The following is a 22,370-nucleotide window of genomic DNA, read 5'->3' as shown; positions in this document are numbered from 1 at the left end:
ATAGGGTAGGGGTATTTAATGAACGACTTGCACTCACAACAAACACACGTATTCAATTGTACACTAGCGCATGGCCGTGTGGTCATGCGCAGTTTATATAGTTGCAGCACAGGAAGTGGCCACAGAAACTTTGCCCTTCCAAGACCTGCCAAGAGGTCCAATGGAATGTGCTGCAGAGCCTGAGCACATGACCCTCGATCTCCAACGGGAGATCTTGCCCTGGGCATGCTCAGTGTGCGCAAACAAGGACTTAGTCCCAGGGAAGTCCGCTTGCCGCTGACCAGCACTGACTTTAATGGCAGGAGCTGAAGAAGCAGCAGTAACTCTCTGTACAGAGTGAGAGCGAGCAAGACACTGGGAGCGACGTCCCCACTGAGCAGACTCCACTGTGGCCGGAGGAGAATGGGAGACCGCAGTGGAGACAGATCGAGATTCCCCCTGTGCAGCAGAGGAAACTCGACTCCTAACATTACCCCCCCTCCTAGGGCCCCCCCCTCCTTGGGCCTCGCTACGCTCGAAGGCAGCAATGAGCTGTGGGGCCCGAATGTTTTCAGCAGGCTCCCAAGACCTGTCCTCTGGACCATAACCCTTCCAATCCACCAAATAAAACTTTTTGCCGCGAACTACCTTGCACCCCAAAATAGCGTTCACCTCGTAATCGTCCGTAGACGAACCCGATGTCCCGGCAGATGACTCGGAAAACCGGGACATGTATACGGGTTTCAAGAGGGACACATGAAAGGTGTCGGTGATACCCAAGCGTGGAGGAAGAGCCAGGCGGTAGACCACAGGATTAACCTGTTCGAGAACCTTGAAGGGACCCAAGTAGCGAGGAGCAAACTTAGTGGACTCAACTCGCAGCCTGATGTTACGGGCGAAGAGCCACACCAAGTCGCCAGGGGCAAAAGTCGGAGCGGGGCGCCGATGAACATCGGCGGAGGACCTCATTCTCTCCTTGGAGGCCCAAATGGCATCCTGCGTGCGATCCCAAATGTCCCGTGCCTCCACAGCCCAGTCTGCCACCCTGGGATCAGCGGAAGACACAGGCATGGGCACAGGAACACGCGGATGCTGGCCGTAATTTAAGAGGAATGGAGTCTGACCGGTGGAGTAGGCTACGGCATTGTTAAGTGCAAACTCTGCCCACGGTAGCAAGGATGCCCAGTCATCCTGTCTGGCAGAAACAAAATGTCGCAGATATGTGACCAAGGTCTGGTTGGCCCTTTCTACCAACCCATTCGTCTCGGGATGATATGCCGAAGAGAGATTTAACTCAATACTGAGTAGACGACATAGCTCCCTCCAGAATCGAGACGCAAACTGGGGACACCGGTCACTAACAATTTTGTCTGGCATACCGTGTAAGCGAAAGATATGCTTGATAAACAAGACAGCCAACGCCCGTGCAGATGGTAGCCATGGAAGAGGCACCAAATGCACCATTTTGGAAAAATGATCGGTGATCACCCAGATAATGGTGCAATTACGAGACTTGGGTAAGCCAACCACAAAGTCTATCCCAACCATCTCCCAGGGCCTGTCAGCCACGGGCAGAGGATAAAGCAAACCAGCTGGCCGTTGCCGAGGAGTCTTGTTCCTGGCACAAGAGACACACGCCCGAACGTACTCCGCGACATCACGAGCCATATGCGGCCACCAGTATGTCCTCGCCAGTAACTCTGATGTCCTTTTAGTACCAAAATGTCCACCCACCCTGGACGAGTGCGCCCAAGAGAGAACCTCCGGTCGCAAACTAGATGGAACAAAAGTCTTGCCCGGGGGCACAGACTCCAGCGAAACCGGGGCCACGGTTCTCAAACTCTCGGTGGGGACAATAAGCCGAGGCTCCTCCTCCTCCTCCGCAGATGACACAACGGAGCGAGAGAGAGCGTCGGCCCGAATGTTCTTCTCCCCAGAAAGGAAATGGAGGGTGAAATGAAACCGGGAGAAGAACAAGGACCATCTGGCCTGGCGAGAATTCAACCGCTGAGCTGTCTGCAGATACACCAAATTTTTGTGATCTGTGAAGACTTGGAAGGGAAAACGTGCTCCCTCCAAGAGATGTCTCCACTCCGAGAAAGCCAACTTCATGGCTAGCAACTCCCTGTCCCCGATGGAATAATTCCTCTCTGCTGGTGCGAAGGTCTTGGAGAAAAAGAAGTAAGGATGCTTCCGACCTTGAGCATCCTTTTGGAAGAGGACTGCTCCAGCACCAACAGAAGAGGCATCCACCTCCATGATAAATGGCTTATCAACATCGGGGCGATGAAGAATGGGAGCGCTAGCGAAGTGTGACTTTATAGAGATAAAGGCCTTGGAGACCTCCTCAGACCACAATTTGGGATTCGCCCCCTTCTTGGTGAGGGCAACCAAGGGAGCTACCAAAGTTGAGAAATGCGGGATGAACTGGCGATAATAATTGATGAACCCCATAAAGCGCTGCACCGCTTTAAGAGAATGGGGTTCCTGCCAGTCCATCACAGCCTGTAGTTTGGCAGGATCCATAGCCAATCCCTGGGCTGAGATGATGTAGCCTAGGAAAGGTAAGGACTCCTGCTCAAACATACACTTCTCCAACTTGGCATAGAGGGAGTTTGCCCGTAGGAGGTCGAAGACTTTGCAAACATCTCTCCGGTGGGAGTCAATATCTGGAGAGTAGATGAGAATATCATCCAGATAGACTACGACCGAGGTGGAAAGCATATCCCGGAAGATATCGTTCACAAAGTCTTGGAAAACGGCTGGGGCATTACAGAGCCCAAAGGGCATCACCAGATATTCACAGTGCCCATCCCTGGTGTTAAAAGCCATCTTCCATTCGTCCCCCTCACGGATGCGAATCAGGTTGTAAGCACCCCGCAGATCTAATTTAGTAAATACCCTTGCTCCCCGAAGCCTATCGAACAGTTCAGATATCAAAGGCAAAGGGTATTTATTCTTAACGGTGATGGCGTTAAGACCCCTGTAGTCTATGCATGGACGCAATTCCCCACTCTTCTTCTGCATGAAGAAGAACCCTGCCCCAGCAGGTGACACTGACTTCCTGATGAACCCTCTTGCCAGATTTTCCTGGATGTACTGGGACATTGCCTCCGTCTCCGGGAGAGATAGCGGATAGACTCGACCCCGGGGAGGCTCAGCACCAGGCAAGAGGTCAATAGGACAGTCATAGGGGCGATGGGGCGGAAGGGTCTCCGCCGCCTTTTTGGAGAATACGTCTGCATACGACCAATACTGCTTGGGGAGAGAGGAAAGATCTGCGGGTACCTCAGTTGTAGCTACCTGAACGCACTCCCTCTGACACCTACCCCCACAAGATTCACCCCATCCCAGAATTCTGCCTGAGGACCACTCGATATGAGGAGAGTGGTACCGTAGCCAAGGTATTCCCAACAGGACCTCATCAATTCCCTCTGGAATGACGAGCAGAGAAATAATCTCCTGATGAGATGGCGACATGGACAGAGTAAAAGGGATGGTCTGGTGAGTTATCTGTGAGGGCAGAGTCGACCCATTCACCACTCGTACCGTTACAGGTTGAGCTAGCATAACCAGAGGTATTGCGTGGCGTTGGGCGAAGGCAGAAGACATAAAATTGCCCTCCGCCCCAGAATCCACGCAGAGCTCTACCGAGTGGGAGAATGAGCCTAAAGTAATTGTCCCCTTAAAGGACAATTTAGAGGCAAACGTCGCCGTGTCTAGTGTACCTCCACCTACGACCACTAGACGCTGACGTTTCCTCGACCGCTGAGGACATCTGGTGGCTAAATGTCCAGACTGCTGGCAAACATGACAGACCCTGAGTGCACAAGCGGTCCGGGACTTAGGTCCCGCTTGTGACACTTCCCTGGCCTCATGTGACTCAGGAACCAGGACCGGAGATTCCAGAGGTTTGGCGAAAGTAGGAGCCAGCCGAAACCTCTGCCTACACTGGGCTCGCTCTAACCTCCGCTCGTTAAAACGGAGGTCAATTCGAGTGGAGACTGTTATTAACTCCTCCAGTGTGGCAGGAATCTCCCTAGTGGCCAGAGCGTCCTTTACATGGTCAGCCAAGCCCCTCCAAAATATGGGGATAAGAGCTTTATCCGACCATTCCAGCTCAGATGCTAAAGTGCGGAATTGGACGGCAAAATGACTGACCAAGGACTCACCCTGAGTTAATGCCAGCAGTTGGAGCGCAGTGTCATGGGTGACTTGAGGTCCTAAAAAGACCTGTTTTAAAGTGCTCAAAAACAGAGGAGCACTCTGCACCACATGATCGCCACGCTCCCACAGCGGCGTAGCCCATTCCAACGCCCTGTCCGACAATAGAGACACAATAAATCCCACCTTAGCCCGCTCTGTGGGGAAACGTGCAGCCAGAAGCTCGAGATGAATAGAGCACTGACTCACGAATCCCCTACAAAATTTGCTATTACCAGAAAATTTTTCTGGCAGCGGGAGGCGAGAAAATGTCGGAACAGGGGTGGCAATGGACAAAGTTGCTGCAGCCACGCTGGCAGCCTGTACAGCAACTGCGGTAACATCCACAGCTGAGGTTGCGCTCTCGAGAGCCGCCAACCTACCCTCCAGCTGCTGTATATACCGCAGGGATTGCTGTTTGTCCGTCATCACTAGCCAGACCCTGGCGCTAGTGTAATGTTAGGGCTAGCGGAACGCACCAAATAATAAGACTGATAGTGTACGGTGCGTTCGTAGCCCGGGGTCCACCGTGGACTTATGGCGGTACTCATAAGTATACTCGCGTGGGTTAAACTTCACCCAACGTGAAGGAAGCGATCCTGTTGCGTCACAGGATCGCGGTACCGCACATAGAAGGCGAGCAAGCAGTCAGCGAACTTAACCCCAACTAGGATTGAAGTCCGATTAGACCACTTGCTGACACTACACCGCAACAGGGTGTGTTAGGCAACTCTTATAATTAGAGCACCGAAGTGCAAACTGTGCCGTGCTGGCAGGCACCACTAAGCACCCAGACGTGGGTCAGGAAGCGCACTACTGGCGCGTGGCGCCGCACTGGCGGTCACAGCAATAGACGCTGATACGTGTGTGACACGTTGAGTGATTTGTCGGGCGCTAGATAGCAGCCATACTCCATACGCGAACAGTCATACAATAGGGTAGGGGTATTTAATGAACGACTTGCACTCACAACAAACACACGTATTCAATTGTACACTAGCGCATGGCTGTGCGGTCATGCGCAGTTTATATAGTTGCAGCACAGGAAGTGGCCACAGAAACTTTGCCCTTCCAAGACCTGCCAAGAGGTCCAATGGAATGTGCTGCAGAGCCTGAGCACATGACCCTCGATCTCCAACGGGAGACCTTGCCCTGGGCATGCTCAGTGTGCGCAAACAAGGACTTAGTCCCAGGGAAGTCCGCTCGCCGCTGACCAGCACTGACTTTAATGGCAGGAGCTGAAGAAGCAGCAGTAACTCTCTGTACAGAGTGAGAGCGAGCAAGACACTGGGAGCGACGTCCCCGCTGAGCAGACTCCACTGCGGCCGGAGGAGAATGGGAGACCGCAGTGGAGACGGATCGAGATTCCCCCTGTGCAGCAGAGGAAACTCGACTCCTAACACAAGGCTGTTTAAAATTAGTTTTCATGTATGTCTGGGCCCACTGCAACCGATTCTGCTTGTGAACACTGTTTAGGGGTGGCCGAATAGTAGGTTTATGTACCATAAGAAGCCTTTGAAGGATCCTACACCTTGAGGTTTGAGGGACTCCAGAGGCACCAGCAGCTTCAAATTTATGTTTGCTGATTTGTAATTGTATTTTGGCACTTGCTCTCTAAATCATATGAATCTGTCTGGCAGAAACCTTCCTCATTATGCCTTTATCTGCATGAACTCTGACTGTGTTCTGTTTCAGTACAAATCTCTTCACAGTATGATGATCACTCTTAAGTTTTCGTGAAATGTCTAATGTTTTCATCCCTTGACCAAGGCTTTGCACTATTTGATGCTTTTCGGCAGCAGAGCGATCCTTTTTCTTTCCCATGTTACTTGAAAACTGTGGCCTGCTTTATAATGTGGAACATCATTTTTAAGTAGTTTTCCTTTAATTAGAATCACCTGGAAAACTAATTATCACATGTGTTTAAGATTGATTTCAGTGATCCATTGAGCCCTGAGACACAATACCATCCATGAGTTTATTTGAAAAACAAAACAATTAAATCTTTATGACACTTAATCCAATTTGCACAATTATTTGGAGCATGGTGTAGAAAAGAGCGACCTAATGCAATGAGCTAGTAGTAAGATTCACCAGCCGTCATGTTGGATTTTACTACATCTGTGTGTGAACGGGGGTTCTGTTAGCTGATTGTATCCACATCACAAGAAGGCCAGATGGGAAGCCAACCTATAGAAGTGGACATATCATAAATATTTCTCAACACTTTACCCTTGTAATCTAAGCCTATGAAAACATGGTCTCGTTGACAGTAACAACTAATTACACTGTAGCTTTCATTTTTTCATAGCAGATAAATGAAGCTGAGCTCTGATTTGTTGCTACAGATCACAAGACCAAACTTTCTGTTAGAAAGGAGAGTGGTGATAAATGATGTCACTCTTTATGCCATGTGCAGTGTCTGAGAGGGGACGAGCAAGGCACATTGAATTAAAGACTACTGAGGAGGGTAATAGACTTCACTCAAACCCTGCACCACATGCGGTGTATTGGTTTTGCCATGTGTATCTCTTTATAGCTAGAAATTTGCAATAGATGACCATTACTAGTTTGTGAATGTGATCGTACTTACATAAAGAAAACGTCTCAACTGGTTCCCAAAGGGAAATCCCATCACTGGTTGGAAGAGAGGAGAAGTGAAATCTGTTCTCCTCTGGACATAAGGTATATCACCAGCACTTTCTCCATAGGCAAACAACGAAACAGCTGGAACATAAAAAGCACAAGCAGTGTTAAAGGAATTGCCCAAGACTAGAAAAATAGGTATACTTATTTCCAGAAAGTATGCCACTCTTGTTCATGGGTTAAATAAAGTCTGTGAATAGAGCTGAACTGTTGACCTAATTTTTCTTAAAAAAGACTATTTATAATTTTCAGATGAGGCCTTTAAAGACGTGTCTAATTTAGAAAGATACTTAAAATACAGCATTTCAAAATCCCTTACCTCTGTTGCTCGTAGTGGTCACTGGTGCGGATGTATGTGTACTGCTTCTCTTAGATGTTCCACTGGTAGAAGATTTATCAGTTGTGTGATTTGTAATAGGAGCAGAAACTGTTGACACCATTTCTCCCAGAGTTGTCGGAATGGATACTCGAGCTTCAGTCTGTGCATTACTATCTATTTGCTTATATGTAGTTTTGTGTTGAGTGCTGGTTGGAGTTGTATTGGTCACAATGGATGCTTCAGATGTAGTCACTGGGTGCACAGGTTGAGATGTATCAGCTGTAGATGATGACCATATCTCCATTGATGAGTCTGTTAGAGTCTGCAATGGTTCAATGGTCCGGAAGGCAAAATGGTTGGCAGTTGAAGGGGGCAGATTTGTGGAAACATTAAACATTCTGTTTGTTTTTATTTGTGAAGTTGGGAAATTTGTTGTGTTTTCTTCTACATAATTGTTGGTCGATGTTGTTTTTTTGGAATATATCTTGTCACTACTTGCAGTACTGACCGCATTGTTGATAAGAGTCTCTTTAGAAGATACTCGCTGTGCTAAAGTGGTAACATTAAGTCCAGGATAGGACTCTTGTGTCATCACAGATTTCAGGTAGGTGGAAGGTATCACAGTGCTATTAGAAAGTCCTGAGATTGTATCTTCTGGCTTCTTAGTGTTTGCAGTCACATGTGTATCACTTGTTTGCTTTCTTATTTCATCTGAATATGTTACATCTTGGCCTTTGATCATTACTTCTGTTAAGTGTGTCATTTCCACTAAGTGGGTCACCCTTGGTAAACTAATTGTAGATGCTTTTGAGAATGTAGCATTTGATGACCCAATCATAGTTTCCTGTGAGATAGTAATATTTGGCTTTGCATTTATCACTTCTTCTGGGTATGTTTGTGTTTTTATTATTTCTTTTGAAATCGTACCATATGGACTTATGATAACATTGGAACTTGTTACAGATATATCGTTACTCAATGTAACATATGATGTTTTATATGAAATGGTTGATGTTTCTATAGGTGCTTTGCTGACTTCCTGTAAATTTATAGCATCTGCTTTTTGACTTCTTTGTTCTACACCAGTGCTTTCTTGGTTTGCTCTAGAAAATAAATTATCCTGCCTATTAGATGTTCTTTTTACCAAATCTAGAGATTTGCTCACCGAATATTCAGAGTGTGTAACGTCTGACCCTTCACTTGCTTTACCTCCTGCGTATACCTCATCTGACAATGTGGTCACTGTTGTTTTTGGATTTGTAACATTGACAAGATTGATATTTGAGGTTCCTTCTGATTGTGTAATACTTTTAGTTTTTCTTAGGTTATTTCCAGAGTTTGTAACGTCACTTTCTGTAACATCATCTGATCTCGCATTTTCTGTTTCTATGTTTGTAGCAATAGGATTTTTACATGAAGTTTCTCCTAAACCTGTGACATCTGGATTTTTGGTCCCCGAATCTTCAATGACATCTGGTGTTTTGCTCACTGTATCTTCAGAGAGTGTACCATCTGTGACTTCCCTTGATACACCTCCTTCCGACTTTGTTCCCACTGCTGTTTCTACATTTGTAATTTTAAAATAGTTACTTGAAATTTCTCCTGAGTATGAGACTTTTGAAGTTTTGATAACTGTATCGTGTGAGTGTGTGAAATCCGGCACTTCACTTGTTATGGGTCCTGAGTATTTACTATCTGACCTTGCACTCACTGCTCGCTCTATGTTGGTAACGTTAGAATTGTTACTTGAAGTATTTTCTGAGTAAGCGACTTCCGAAGTTTTGCTTAGTTTCTTTGAAGTTTTTGCATTTTCAGAGTGCCCAAGATCCAGCGCGTCCCTTGTTATGCCCCCTGAGTAAATATCACCTGGCCATGTATTTATCTGTATATTTGGTACTTTAGTATTATTACTTGATGTTTCTTCGGAGTGTGTGACATTTGGAGTTTCGCTCAGTGAATTTCCAAAGTGTGTAACATCTGGTACTTCACTTATTTTACCATCGCCTGACTTTATGCTCACTGTTCCTTCTATTGTTGCAATATTAGGATCAACTCTTGAAGTTTCTATAGCGTCTGTAACTTCTGAAGTTTCGCTCACTGTATTCTCAAAGTGTGTAAGATCCAGAGTTTCACTTGTTACACTACCTGCTGTTCTTTTTATGCTTGCAGCGTTAGTATTGTTATTTGAGTTTTTTCCTGAGTTTACATCATTTATAATTTTGCTCACTGTATCTTCAGAGAGTGTGAAATCTGATATATCACTCATTATGGCTCCAGCGTATTTACCGTCTGGACTTGTACTTGTAGGATTATTACTTGAAATCTTTTCTAAGTATGTATTATCTGGTGTTTTGGTCACTGTATTTCCGGAGATTGTAACATTTAGTACTTTGCTTGTTACATTTTTTAAATATATGTCATTGAAAGTACTTTTCATGGATTTTCCTATAGTTGCAACTTTAGGATTATCGCTTGAACTTTCTTCTGAGTATGTAACTCCTGAATCAGTGCTCATTGTATTCTCAGAGTATGTAACATGTGGCACATCAGTTGTACCTTTTTCAAATGTGGCACTTACTTTTGTTTGTACGTTTGTAATGTTAGCATTGTTAGTTGACATTTTTTCTGAGTCATTAACATCAGGAGTTTTGCCAATTGTATCTTCAGAACGTGTAACATCAAGCAGATCCTTTTTACTTACTGATGCTTCTACACTTGTAACATTAGGATTGTTACTTGATGTTTTTTTAGAGTATCTAAAATCTGTGGTTTTGCTTAATGTATGTTCAAAATGTGTAATATCTGGCACTTCACTTGTTATACCTCCTGAGTATATACCTTCTGAAGTTGTTTTCACTGTTATTTCTATGGTTGGAATATTAGGACTATTACTTGATGTTTCTTCAGAGTACGCGTTTTCTGAAGCTTTGTTCATTGTATTCTCAGAGTGTGTAATAGCCAGCCCTTTAATGGTCACACTTCCATCTGACATTGTACTTACTGTTGAGTCCATATTTGTAACATTAGCATTGTTACTTGAAGTTCCTTCATAGTATGTGAATACTGAAGTTTTGCTCATTGTATCTTCAGAGTGAGTAACATCCAGCACATCACTTATTGTGCCTAGTAGGTATATGGCATCTGACCTTGTACTCATGGTTGTTTGTAGATATGTAGGATCGTTACTTGAAGTTTCTCCTGAGTAGGTGCCATCTTGAGCTTTGCTCACTGTATCTTCAGAGTGTGTAACATTCAGCACATCACTTATTGTGCCCAGTAGGTATATGGCTTCTGACCTTGTACTCATGGTTGTTTGCAGATATGTAGGATCGTTACTTGAAGTTTCTCCTGAGTAGGTGCCATCTTGAGCTTTGCTCACTGTATCTTCAAAGTGTGTAACATCCAGCACATCACTTATTGTGCCCAGTAGGTATATGGCATCTGACCTTGTACTCATGGTTGTTTGTAGATATGCAGGATTGTTACTTGAAGTTTCTCCTGAGTAGGTGCCATCTTGAGCTTTGCTCACTGTATCTTCAGAGTGTGTAACATCCAGCACATCACTTATTGTGCCCAGTAGGTATATGGCTTCTGACCTTGTACTCATGGTTGTTTGTAGATATGTAGGATCGTTACTTGAAGTTTCTCCTGAGTAGGTGCCATCTTGAGCTTTGCTCACTGTATCTTCAGAGTGTGTAACATCCAGCACATCACTTATTGTGCCTAGTAGGGATATGGCATCTGACCTTGTACTCATGGTTGTTTGTAGATATGCAGGATCGTTACTTGAAGTGTTTCCAGAGTAGGTGCCATCTTGAGCTTTGCTCACTGTATCTTCAGAGTGTGTAACATCCAGCACATCACTTATTGTGCCCAGTAGGTATATGGCATCTGACCTTGTACTCATGGTTGTTTGTAGATATGCAGGATCGTTACTTGAAGTTTCTCCTGAGTAGGTGCCATCTTGAGTTTTGCTCACTGTATCTTCAAAGTGTGTAACATCCAACACATCACTTATTGTACCCAGTAGGTATATGGCATCTGACCTTGTACTCATGGTTGTTTGTAGATATGCAGGATCGTTACTTGAAGTTTCTCCTGAGTAGGTACCATCTTGAGCTTTGCTCACTGTATCTTCAGAGTGTGTAACATCCAGCACATCACTTATTGTGCCCAGTAGGTATATGGCTTCTGACCTTGTACTCATGGTTGTTTGTAGATATGCAGGATCGTTACTTGAAGTTTCTCCTGAGTAGGTACCATCTTGAGCTTTGCTCACTGTATCTTCAGAGTGTGTAACATCCAGCACATCACTTATTGTGCCGAGTAGGTATATGGCATCTGACCTTGTACTCATGGTTGTTTGTAGATATGCAGGATCGTTACTTGAAGTTTCTCCTGAGTAGGTGCCATCTTGAGCTTTGCTCACTGTATCTTCAGAGTGTGTAACATCCAGCACATCACTTATTGTGCCCAGTAGGTGTATGACATCTGACCTTGTACTCATGGTTGTTTGTAGATATGCAGGATCGTTACTTGAAGTTTCTCCTGAGTAGGTGCCATCTTGAGTTTTGCTCACTGTATCTTCAGAGTGTGTAACATCCAGCACATCACTTATTGTGCCCAGTAGGTATATGGCATCTGACCTTGTACTCATGGTTGTTTGTAGATATGCAGGATCGTTACTTGAAGTTTCTCCTGAGTAGGTGCCATCTTGAGCTTTGCTCACTGTATCTTCAGAGTGTGTAACATCCAGCACATCACTTATTGTGCCCAGTAGGTGTATGGCATCTGACGTTGTACTCATGGTTGTTTGTAGATATGTAGGATCGTTACTTGAAGTTTCTCCTGAGTAGGTGCCATCTTGAGTTTTGCTCACTGTAGTTTCAGAGTGTATAATAATCCGCACATCATTTGTGTCTCCTCCATCTGATTTTGTACTCACTGATGTTTGCATATGTGTGACATTAGAATTGTTTCTTGGAGTTTCTTCAGAGTATATATTATCTGTAGTTTTGCTCTCTGCATCTTCAGAGTGTGTAAAATCCAGCATGTCACTAGTTACACCTGCTTCTGCACTAATTGCTGTTTTTGTATTTATAACATTATAATTATTACTTGAAGGTTCTTCAGAGTTTGTGACTTCAGAAGATTTGCTTCCTGCATTTTCAGAGTGTGTAACATCTAGCACTTCACTTTTTGTTACACCTCTTGAATACATACCATTCGACCTTGCACTCAAAGTAGTTTCTATTTTTGTAACACTAGGATTGTTACTTGAAGTTTCCTTTGAGTGTGTAACATCTGGGGGTTTGTTCACTGTATTTTCAGAGGAAGCAATATTCGGCATTTTACTTGGCATACCTTCTGAGTTTATCACATCCGATCTTCTAGTAGTTGCTATTAGTATATTTGTAACATTAGGATTGTAACTTGAAGTTTCTTCTGAGCGTGTGACATCTGGGGTTTTTCTCACTGTATCTTCAGAGTATGTAACATCCAGGTAATCTTGTATTACACCTCTTGAGTATATACTATTTGACCTTGAGCTCACGGTTGTTTCTGTTTTTGTAGCATCATGATTGTTACGTGAAATTTCCTTTGAGTGTGTAACATCTGGGGTTTTGCTCAATGTACCTTCAGAGGAAGCAATATTTGGTATTTTACTTGGCATACTTCCGGAGTTTATCACATCTGATCTTCTAGTGATTGCTGTTTGTATATTTGTAACATTAGGATTGTTACGTGAAGAGTCTCCTGAGTTTGTGACTGCTGGAGTTTTGCTTACTGTATTTTCAGAGTGTGCAACATTTGACATGCCTGTTGCTACACCGCTTTCCAATTTTGCACTAATTTCTACATTTGTAACAGTTGCATTGTTGCTTGAAGTTTTTTCTGAGTATGTGACATTAGTTTTTCTCACTGTATCTTCAGAATGTGTATCATCGGGCACATCACTTGTTACACCTCCATCTGATTTTGTACTCGAAGTTGTTTGTACATTTGTTATGACTTGATTGTTACTTGAGGATGTGACAGCTAGTGCATTGCTCATTGTATGTCCAGAGACTGCACTTGTTATACCTCCTGAGTAAATACCATCTGACGTTGTATTCACTGTTGTGTCCATTGTTGCTACTTTAGCAGGAATATTACTTGAAGTTTCTCCAGAGTATGTGATTTCTGGAGCTTTACTCACTTTATTCTTAGAGCGTGTATCATCCATCTTGTCACTTGTTACACATCCATCTGATTTTGTACTTACTGTTTGTTCTAGGTTTATAAGACTACCATAATTAAGTGACGTTTCTTCAGAGTATGTGACCGCTGAAGTTTTGATCACTGAATCTTCAGAGTGGGTGAAATCTGGCACATCACTTATGATGACTCTTGAGTTTATGGCATCTGACTTTGTACTCTTGTTTTTTTGTATATTTGTAGCATCAGCATTACTTCTTGAAGTTTCTCTTGAGTATGAGTTGACTGGAATTTTGCTCCAAGTATCTTCAGAGTGCGTAACATCCGGCACATCGTTTGTTTCACCTCCATCTGAATTTGGACTCACTGTTGTTAGTTTATTTGTAACATTAGAATGATTACTTGAAGTTCCTTTAGCGTATGAGTTATTTGGAGTTTCGCTCAGTGTATCTTCAGAGTGTGTAACATCCATCACTTCACTTGCTTCACTTCCATCTGACTTTCTCATTGTGATTTCCACAGTTGTAACATTGGGATTGTTGCTTGAAGTTTCTTCAGCATATGAGATTTCTGAAGTTTCTATCACTGAAACATCTGCCACTTTACTTGTTATGACTCCTGAGTATATTCCATCTGACCTTGTACTCACTGTAGTTTCTAAGATTGAAACATTTGGATTTTTACTCATTGTTTCTGCTGAGAAATGAATGTCTGGAGTGTTGCTTGCTGTTTCATCATGTTGAGAGCTATTTATCTTTTGGCTTGTTATGTGTAAAAATCCAATTCTTGCACTGGTATTTTCTTTTAGCTTGGTAACACTTTTTCTTTTACTCGTGTTTTCTAATTGTGTAGTATCTGAACTTACACTTGTTTCTTCTAAGAATGAAACATCGAGTCTTCTACCTGTTGTGCCTGCTGCTAAAGGGGTATCTGTATTAGCACTCATTGAAATGCCTGTAATTGGAATGAATGATGTTTTATTTGGTATTGTTCCTGATTGTGTGACATCTCTACTTATACTTGTCAGTTTTGATTGTGTAACTTGCTGCTCTCGTCTTGTTGCCCCTTTGGATTGTACCGAAAGGAGAACACCACTTGTTTCTTTTAATGGGGTGACAAATGGAAATAAATTTGAGTTTTGGACATCTGTACTTTCACTTGCGGTTTGACCAGAGTATGGAACCATGGGTCTTGATGCTCCAGATGGGTATGTAGCATCTGAAGTTTCATTGGTTTCATCTACCGTTGCACCATTTGTCCTATTTCTTGTTTTCCACACTGAGGATTTAGCACCTGGCGTTGTATTCATAGATATTGTAGTAAAACCTTGATTTGTGCTTGAGATTTCTTCAGATTGTGTGACAGCTTGTATTTTGTTCGTTTGTTGAAATTGAGCAAGATCTGGCATTTTACTTGCTTCTTGAGAGTTTGTAGCATTAGCATGCTTATTCCACGTACTTGAATGTTCCACATTGGTGACATGTAGGCTATTATGTGTTGTCCCTACTGAGGATTTATTATCAGAACTTTGAGATATTTTATCTTTGGAGTATTTCAGATCTGTAACTGTGCTCATTGCTTCTTCAGAATTTGTGACACCTGACTTTATAGTTGATGTTCCTTCTGAGTACATAACACCTGACTCTTCACTGACTGTTACCTCATTTCCTGTAACAATATATTTTCCTATTAGATTGGGTGCTTTACTTTCTGTCTTTTCAGACTGTATGTCATCTATGTGTTTAGTTATTTCTTGTAACGATGTAGGATATGTCCTTGTACTACTCTTTTTCTCGTCTTTGGTCATATTTGGATCTCTACTTGTGTGCTGTGTTATAGGTGCTGTATCACTTGTTTTTTCTGAGCTTATCAAATCTGGGTTGCTGCTTGTAGATGAGTTTGCATCAGCTGATACTTCTGAATTTGCAGTATGGGACATTTTATTTGATGTCTTTTCAGCTTGAGCGACATATGTACTGACACTTGATGCTCCTGTGCCTCTACTTGATCTTTCTTCTGATAAAGAAACATCTAGTTGGGAACTTATTTCTTGTGGAACATCTGTCTGCACAATTGTGTTTTCTTCATAATGTGGACTATATGTCAACGTCCTCTTATCTCCATCAGAAAGAGTGACATTTGCTGTTTTAGTCATAATTCCTTCTGTATTTGAACCAGTCAGTGTTGTGTTCATTGTCTCTTTGTATGTAATTCTTCGGATTTTATCTGAACTCTCAGTATGTGACCTGTTAGTTGTTTCTTGTGACAATAAATTATCCATCCATCTAGATATGCTTTTTTCTGTGTGCGCAAAATCTTCAATCTTACTTGTATCTTCTGATAAAGTTGGCGTATTACTTGATGTTAATCCAGAGAATATTCTATTTGCAGTTGTCATTTCCTTGTGTGTAATTGGGGGTTCTTTAATTGTTGTTTCTTCAGAGGTTGTGATATTTAGTGTAGCACTTGCCGATTCAGCGGACTGTGTGCCAGCAATGTTTGTTGTTTCTGTGGCACTTTTCCCATCCATAGCGTTGCTTGTTACTTCAGAGTAGGTAATGTCTGCCATTGCATTGGTTTTATCTTCTAAATAAGTACTATATAATATTGTATGAACAAATTCTACGTTTGTAACGTTTGGACTTTTACTTAATATTTCTTCAGAGTATGTGACATCAGGAGATTGATTTGATATTTGTTTGGAATGTGTGATATCATTCCTTTCACCTAATGTTGTTTGTAATTGAGTAACTTCTGAGGGTGTAATGTCTGAATTCTTGAATGTTTCTATGGCATGTGTAACAAATGCTTTCTTACTCGTTTCTTCTGAGTAGGTAGTGTCTGAAATTGCATTCATTTCTCTTAAATGTGTGTTATGGTCCATATTATTTGCTATATCTCCTGTATTCATTGCATCTATTGAATGTGTTAAAAATTGAGATTTCTTTGTTTCTCCTATATAAGTACCATCTGTCCTTAAAGATGTTGCTTCTTCTGACTGTGTTGCAATTTTTGCTTCAAGATTTGTGGAACTTGGGTTTTCACTTGAGGCTTCACTAAAGTTTGTAATGGTTTTCATTGCTTCCTCAGTATATGTTCCATCAGTACTCATAATCATTGTTTCTTCTAAGTTTCTTTCATCTGGATATGTTTTAGTTGAACTTACTAAATCTGGTATTGCTGTGTTGTATTGACTCCATAATATATCATTATCATGGTTATTAATTGTCCAAAGTGATGTGTATGATGTAGTACTTGCATGGTTTGTTTTAAGCATGTTGAAAGTTGAATGACCTGTAACCTTTGCGTGACTGCTAGTCATCGAGTTCACATTCTGGACTGTATTAGTCACAGTCATTGCTGCATTATTAGATGTCTCATCCAATAAATTTTCCATGGTGTCCACCTCTTCCATCCTTGGGTATGTTGAAGGTATTGAGGAAACCAATGAATTGTTTATGAAAGAAGATGCAATTATTGCTGAATCAGATGTATTAGATCTGCTTTGTGCTGTTATTTCAGTGGAATATGCATGTGACCCTTTACTTTCATTTGATTTTGTTGTCCTATTTTTCACGTCTGGTGTTGAGACTGAATAATTAATGTCAAAACTTGAGGTGCTTTCTGCTCCTAAATTACTTGATGTTGGAATCACTTGGCTAATTAAAGGCAACAATGAAGTTGTTTCTGTAATGGAAGACATGCTCATTTCAGTTAACGATGAGATAAACTGACTGGTTCTAGGTGAGGAGGTAGATGAAATATCGGTGTTTAGTTTTGAGATGACAGTTGAAGATATTGGAGATGCACTTTGACTATCTTCTGAATGCGGATCCTGGAAATCAGATTTTGTTTTTGGCACATGGTCCAGATCGTCATCTTCTATGGTAGTACTCAAGGTCTTTGATCTAGTTATTATAAATTGACTGTTGATCTTTGTGTTAAATCTTGTTGTAGAAGTCTCTAAATCATCATTATTTTCATAGCTAACTGTACTAAGATTAGCATTAATGTGAGTTCTTGTTGCAGTTGCTACATTTTCCATGCTGTCATACGTAAGACTGTTGTGTACAGCTGTGCTGAAAATATTGGTGCTTGAGAAAGTGGAAGCAGTAGAAATAGCAGTACTAGTGATTGGTTCAATAGACTTTTCTTCATTTGAATACACCGTTTTTATTTCTGTATTTAACTTTTCTTGCATTGGATATGTCTTTATTTCTGTATGGGACTTAGAAAAAATATCCTTTCTAGATGTAAGTTGCTTAGAAGTGATACCAGATAGTAGGTTTTCTGCTTTTTCTGGATTAAAATTGCTTGTTGGTATAAAAATCTCTGACATTTCAACAGTGTTGCTGCTTGTTACCCTCATGGTATTTGTTGTTGCCATGGTCGAGTTCATAGAGGCCAGTGAATCAGGTTCTGATGATTCAGTAATAATACTGTGCTCTGCATTTGTTCCAGGAGGCTGTGAAGATACACCTGTGTGTTCTTTATTCAGAGAGATTGATACACGTGATTCTGTGACAGCAAGTTCACTGCTAGACCAACAGGACAGTGTTTCTGAAGTAGTTCTTGTATCACTATTTTCCTCTGTAGAAATTAGCTTCACGCTTGATGTTTTACTAAGGTTTTCACTGCCTTTGCTTTCAGAAATAGATGTAATGGTACTGCTCAGTGCATGGACTGAAATATCCAGTGTTGGTAAGGATTCAATATTATTTCCTGAAATGGTTGAAGTATCCATACTTAACAGTGAAATGGTTGATGGATTAATTGTGGGTGGTCCTGTAATACCCATGGATGATCCTGTGGCTATAATATTATTCTGCTCCCTTAGATCTGTAGTAACGAAAACCTTATTTGTTGGGATACTCAGGTCAACTGAAGTTAAATTTCCTTCAGGCTTAGTTGATGTTATAGATATATCATGCAATGATGTTGGTAAAGCTGTGAAGTCACTTGTTACCAAGTCAGAAATCAAGGACGTTACCTCAAATGTCGGAGATGTTGTTACATTAGCAGATAAAGAACTGCTATCCAAGTTACTGATGGATGTCTCAACAGTACTGGATAAGGTTACTCCAATATTTTTCTCGGATGTCAGAAAGTCTTTGCTTATGGGAGAAACACTTGAATAAATATTATTTTGCCAAGATGGAGATATTGTTTTTGCAGTCTCAAGGGATTCTTTAGATTCTGATTTCAATGATGTCACATCAGTTATAACTGAATCTTCAGTTGTGGTGTGCTGAAGTGTTGAGTCTTGACTCAAAAGCATAGATGGTCTCACAGTCATTGATGGAGTAACTGACGGTGCACCTTTTCCATCTGTTTCATAATTGAGTATCTTTTGGCTTGACATTTTAGAATCTGAATTTTTGACAGTATCGAACTCTTTCTCAAACAATGTTGCCACATCCATTGTTGTAGCATCTGTACTGTTTCCTATTGTCTTTGATGAAGATGCTGAAGATCCAGCATTGAAAAATATAGGTGAGACATGGTGTGATGATGAACCTTGCATGTTTGTATCAAGATCAGCAGTGGACATATTTTCCTTGATGGCAGATGCCGAAGACAAAAATGCAGTTACTTTGCTTGTAATATCTTGAACATTAGGAGTGTCCAAACTAGAACCTTGTTGTTCATTTTCTGTGTTAGCATTTGATGTTTCGATGTACATAGTAAATACATTTGTGATTTCAGGTAGGTCCCTGTTTGTGTTATATCCTGTAATAGATACTTTACTTTCAGGCTGGATAGTTATCTTGCTTTGATTGTCCAACAATGTATATGTTGATGATAACTCTCTATCAGTAGTAAGCTTTGTTGTTTTAAATACATAGCTAGCGTCTTCTGCACTTGGAGATCCTTTTGTTTGCAAAGGAGATGAAGACTGATCACCTGGTGCTACACTTGGAAAATAGATTGTAGATGTGTAATTGTAAGCATTTGTTCTTGAACTTCCAGTTATTTCTTGGAAGGATTTTCTAAAAGTTGCCCCAGTGCTTGATGCTTGACCTGTAGATTTTATCATTTGGGCTAAGGTTGAGCTTGTTATTGTTCCTAATCCTGAGACTTTCAGATTTGCACTAGTTGTGATTTTATCTGTTTGTCTACTTGTTAAAGTTCCAGAATTAATTATATCAGAAGTGATGTTGCTGACTACTGACGATGTGACTCTTAATGCAGCAGATTTGGTTTCTGAAACAAGAGAAAATATAGTTTAGGAAGCAATGGTATTACAGATCGGTAAGTGTTTATTGAAGTAGAATTAATAAAGGAAAGCAGTAAATAGTACATTAAGGTAACCTACAAGTAGACATTTATAAAAATATAGAGTGTCTGTTTAAAAGCATACAATGTACATATTTACATATTCTCTTGCCAGGAAAATATATAATTTAATCTATTTGTGATTTTTTTTCATACAGTTGTCTACCCATTAAAAAGGCATATGATATATAGTATCGATAGAAAAGAAAAATATTTTGCATGAACTTGTTATGTTGAAAAACAGTCCTATCTAGAAAGTATTCGTAAGAGAAACGGAATGATTTATAATTCTTAGGGGAAAAATATTTAGTAGAATATGTAATTTATTAATTTTAAGAGGACCTATTACCCTGTAACCAGGTCAAAGTTGTCAATTTTTGCTTTTATCTTTTTACCTCTGCTTCCCTGAGTATTCTTTTTTTTTTTTTTTTTTTAAATCTGCCATAGAGATCCTGAGATATTGCCAAATTTATCTTAGTGCAAAATTTTATAGTCTTTTTTTAAGAGAGTATTGCTCACAAGGTTATAATTCAGATTAGAAAGAAGATATGTACCTAAATCATACTGTGACCTAGGCACTCTTGGTAAAGACTAGAGAAGAGCAAATATTTCAATGTTAAGTTCGGATTACGATTGCCGTTTTTGCAATATTTGCAGAATAATTCGTCAAACATAACCAAACCCCATTCAAGGCAATAGAAGGCAAAAACAAACATGTGCACAACCCCTTATAATGGCCCCAAATGCTGCCAAAACACATTAAATGAGGGACAGACACCAGGAAAGTGGCCTCAATTCATCCACAGTACAAATTGTAGCATGGCACTACAGCAATCATGCCAGGGTCTGGGACAGCATTTACAGCTTCCAACTGAACATCACAATAAGACGAGTTAGGTGAAGGATCGGTGTAGGTCTCCTTTGCTGACAACCCTGATCCACACCTCTACCAGCTTCCATGGTTCGTCACACTCAGGTAGCACAAATATCAGTTTTTTAGGCTAACATTGTCAGAAAAATTTAAGGATAGTAACATGGGTAGTTGAGTCCAAGGAAATGGAGGCCTGACGGTCTTGGAGGCATACTGCTACAGGCAACACGCATGAAGGAGACCCAACCAGGAGTGTTCATGTGAGGAAGCGCCAGGGCTGTAGTCGTGGCTGAGGCTAATGGCTCTTGCGCTCTCTGGTCTCCCATCACATACAAACAATGTCCTTTTATAAATGTACTTGCCTCCTTGCTCACTGCTCCTTCAGGGTCTCCTCTGAGTTGTTGGAGGCCTTCTTCGTACGTTTCCGCATGAACAGATACACAGTCCAGTTGCAACTTAAAACGTAGAACTTTACATTTTTCTGTTTGCAGCAAATAGTTATTAGATGCAACATCAGCATAGGGTTCCAAAACATTCTTCATTATCCACTTTCCCTGCACCTCTTCCTACTGCCTTCAGTACATGCCCGGGTCATACAGTCTCTAGCAGTACCGCAGCGTCTTCCCTGTTCAGACTCACTGTGTTAAGGAGTTCCTTCATTCGTTTCACACCGGATGTGAGGGCATATGCCCATGCAGTGAGCTGCCACATTTTAGAGCCACCTGTGTACCTGCACTGTTGTGATCTCACTGTAGCCTCCACTCCACCACTGCTGGCAGACTGCTGCTAAGGCAGTTCTTCTGACCCACTGGGTCCTGGATGGCTGGGCTCCTAGCTTTGAATGTTACAGAGCTACTGGGTAGCTCGGGCTCTAAAGCCCACCTGAGCTGAATGAACTCTCTAGCCCTTTCTGACCTAACCAGGAAACTGATCCTGCCTTATCTCTGTTAACTCCTCCTATGTTTAACCGTTTATTATACTAAGATGTTTCCATCTAGTGGCCAAACTAAGGTACTACACTGTCCCTTTGCAACTATGGAAAAACTATACACAGTGATATAAAACATTCACATAGCAGATTGGAATCACATTTACATAGTGCGGTCACACTCTTACTACATCGAGAACCAGGATGGGCTTAAAAGGGAATGGGCATGTACCAGTCTCTAGAGCCCCTTACATTCACATTTCCAAAAACCACCAAATTGGCATCAATTTCACCAAAGTAGAAAAAGTATGGTAGGGACCGACAGGGACTACGCCCAATCCAGCAGATGGACAACAAACCAGGAGTGTTCACATTTCCAAAAATTATTGGCATACAATACCAAAGTGGCATCAATTTCACCACAGTAGAAATAGTACAATAGAGACCGACAGGTCTTCCACTACACCCAATCCAGCAGATGGACACCCAACCAGGAGTGTCCACATTTAAACAAATGAGGGCCTTACACCACAGAAGTGGCATCAATTTCATGAGAGTAGAAATAGTATAATAGGGACCAAAAGATCTTCCACTACACACAATCTAGCAGATGGACACCCAACCAGGAGTGTTCACATTTCCATAAATTATTGGCAGATAATACCAAAGTGGCATCAATTTCACCAGAATAGAAATAGTATAATAGGGACCGACAGGTCTTCCACTACGCCCAATCCAGCAGATTTACACCCAACCAGGAGTGTTCACATTTCCATAAATTATTGGCAGACAATGCCAAAGTGGGATCAATTTCACCACAGTAGAAATAGTATACTAGGGATCGACAGGTCTTCCACTACACCCAATACAGCAGATGGACACCCAACCAGGAGTGTTCACATTTAAACAAATGAGGGCCTTACACTGCAGAAGTAGCATCAATTTCACCA

At 41.7% G+C, this 22,370-nt stretch overlaps 1 protein-coding gene across 1 annotated transcript in view; it reads right to left on the bottom strand.

Moving 5' to 3' along the window:
- The window catches only part of LOC138637788 (mucin-4-like), a 124,838-nt gene extending 103,804 nt beyond the window's left edge, over nucleotides 1-21,034 (bottom strand). Inside the window, exons 1-3 of the mRNA XM_069726710.1 lie at nucleotides 20,851-21,034; nucleotides 7,148-19,549; nucleotides 6,776-6,954 (exon numbers count right to left, since the gene is read on the bottom strand). Coding sequence (XP_069582811.1) covers nucleotides 6,776-6,954; nucleotides 7,148-19,549; nucleotides 20,851-21,034 — 12,765 coding nt within the window. The remainder of the gene's footprint in view (nucleotides 1-6,775; nucleotides 6,955-7,147; nucleotides 19,550-20,850) is intronic.
- Nucleotides 21,035-22,370: the final 1,336 nt, after the last annotated feature.

This window comes from Ranitomeya imitator, chromosome 5 (genome assembly GCF_032444005.1).
Source record: "Ranitomeya imitator isolate aRanImi1 chromosome 5, aRanImi1.pri, whole genome shotgun sequence".
Taxonomy (NCBI): Eukaryota; Metazoa; Chordata; class Amphibia; order Anura; family Dendrobatidae; genus Ranitomeya; species Ranitomeya imitator.
The sequence above is the reverse complement of the archived record's forward strand: the minus strand, read 5'-3'. Positions and strand labels throughout refer to the sequence as shown.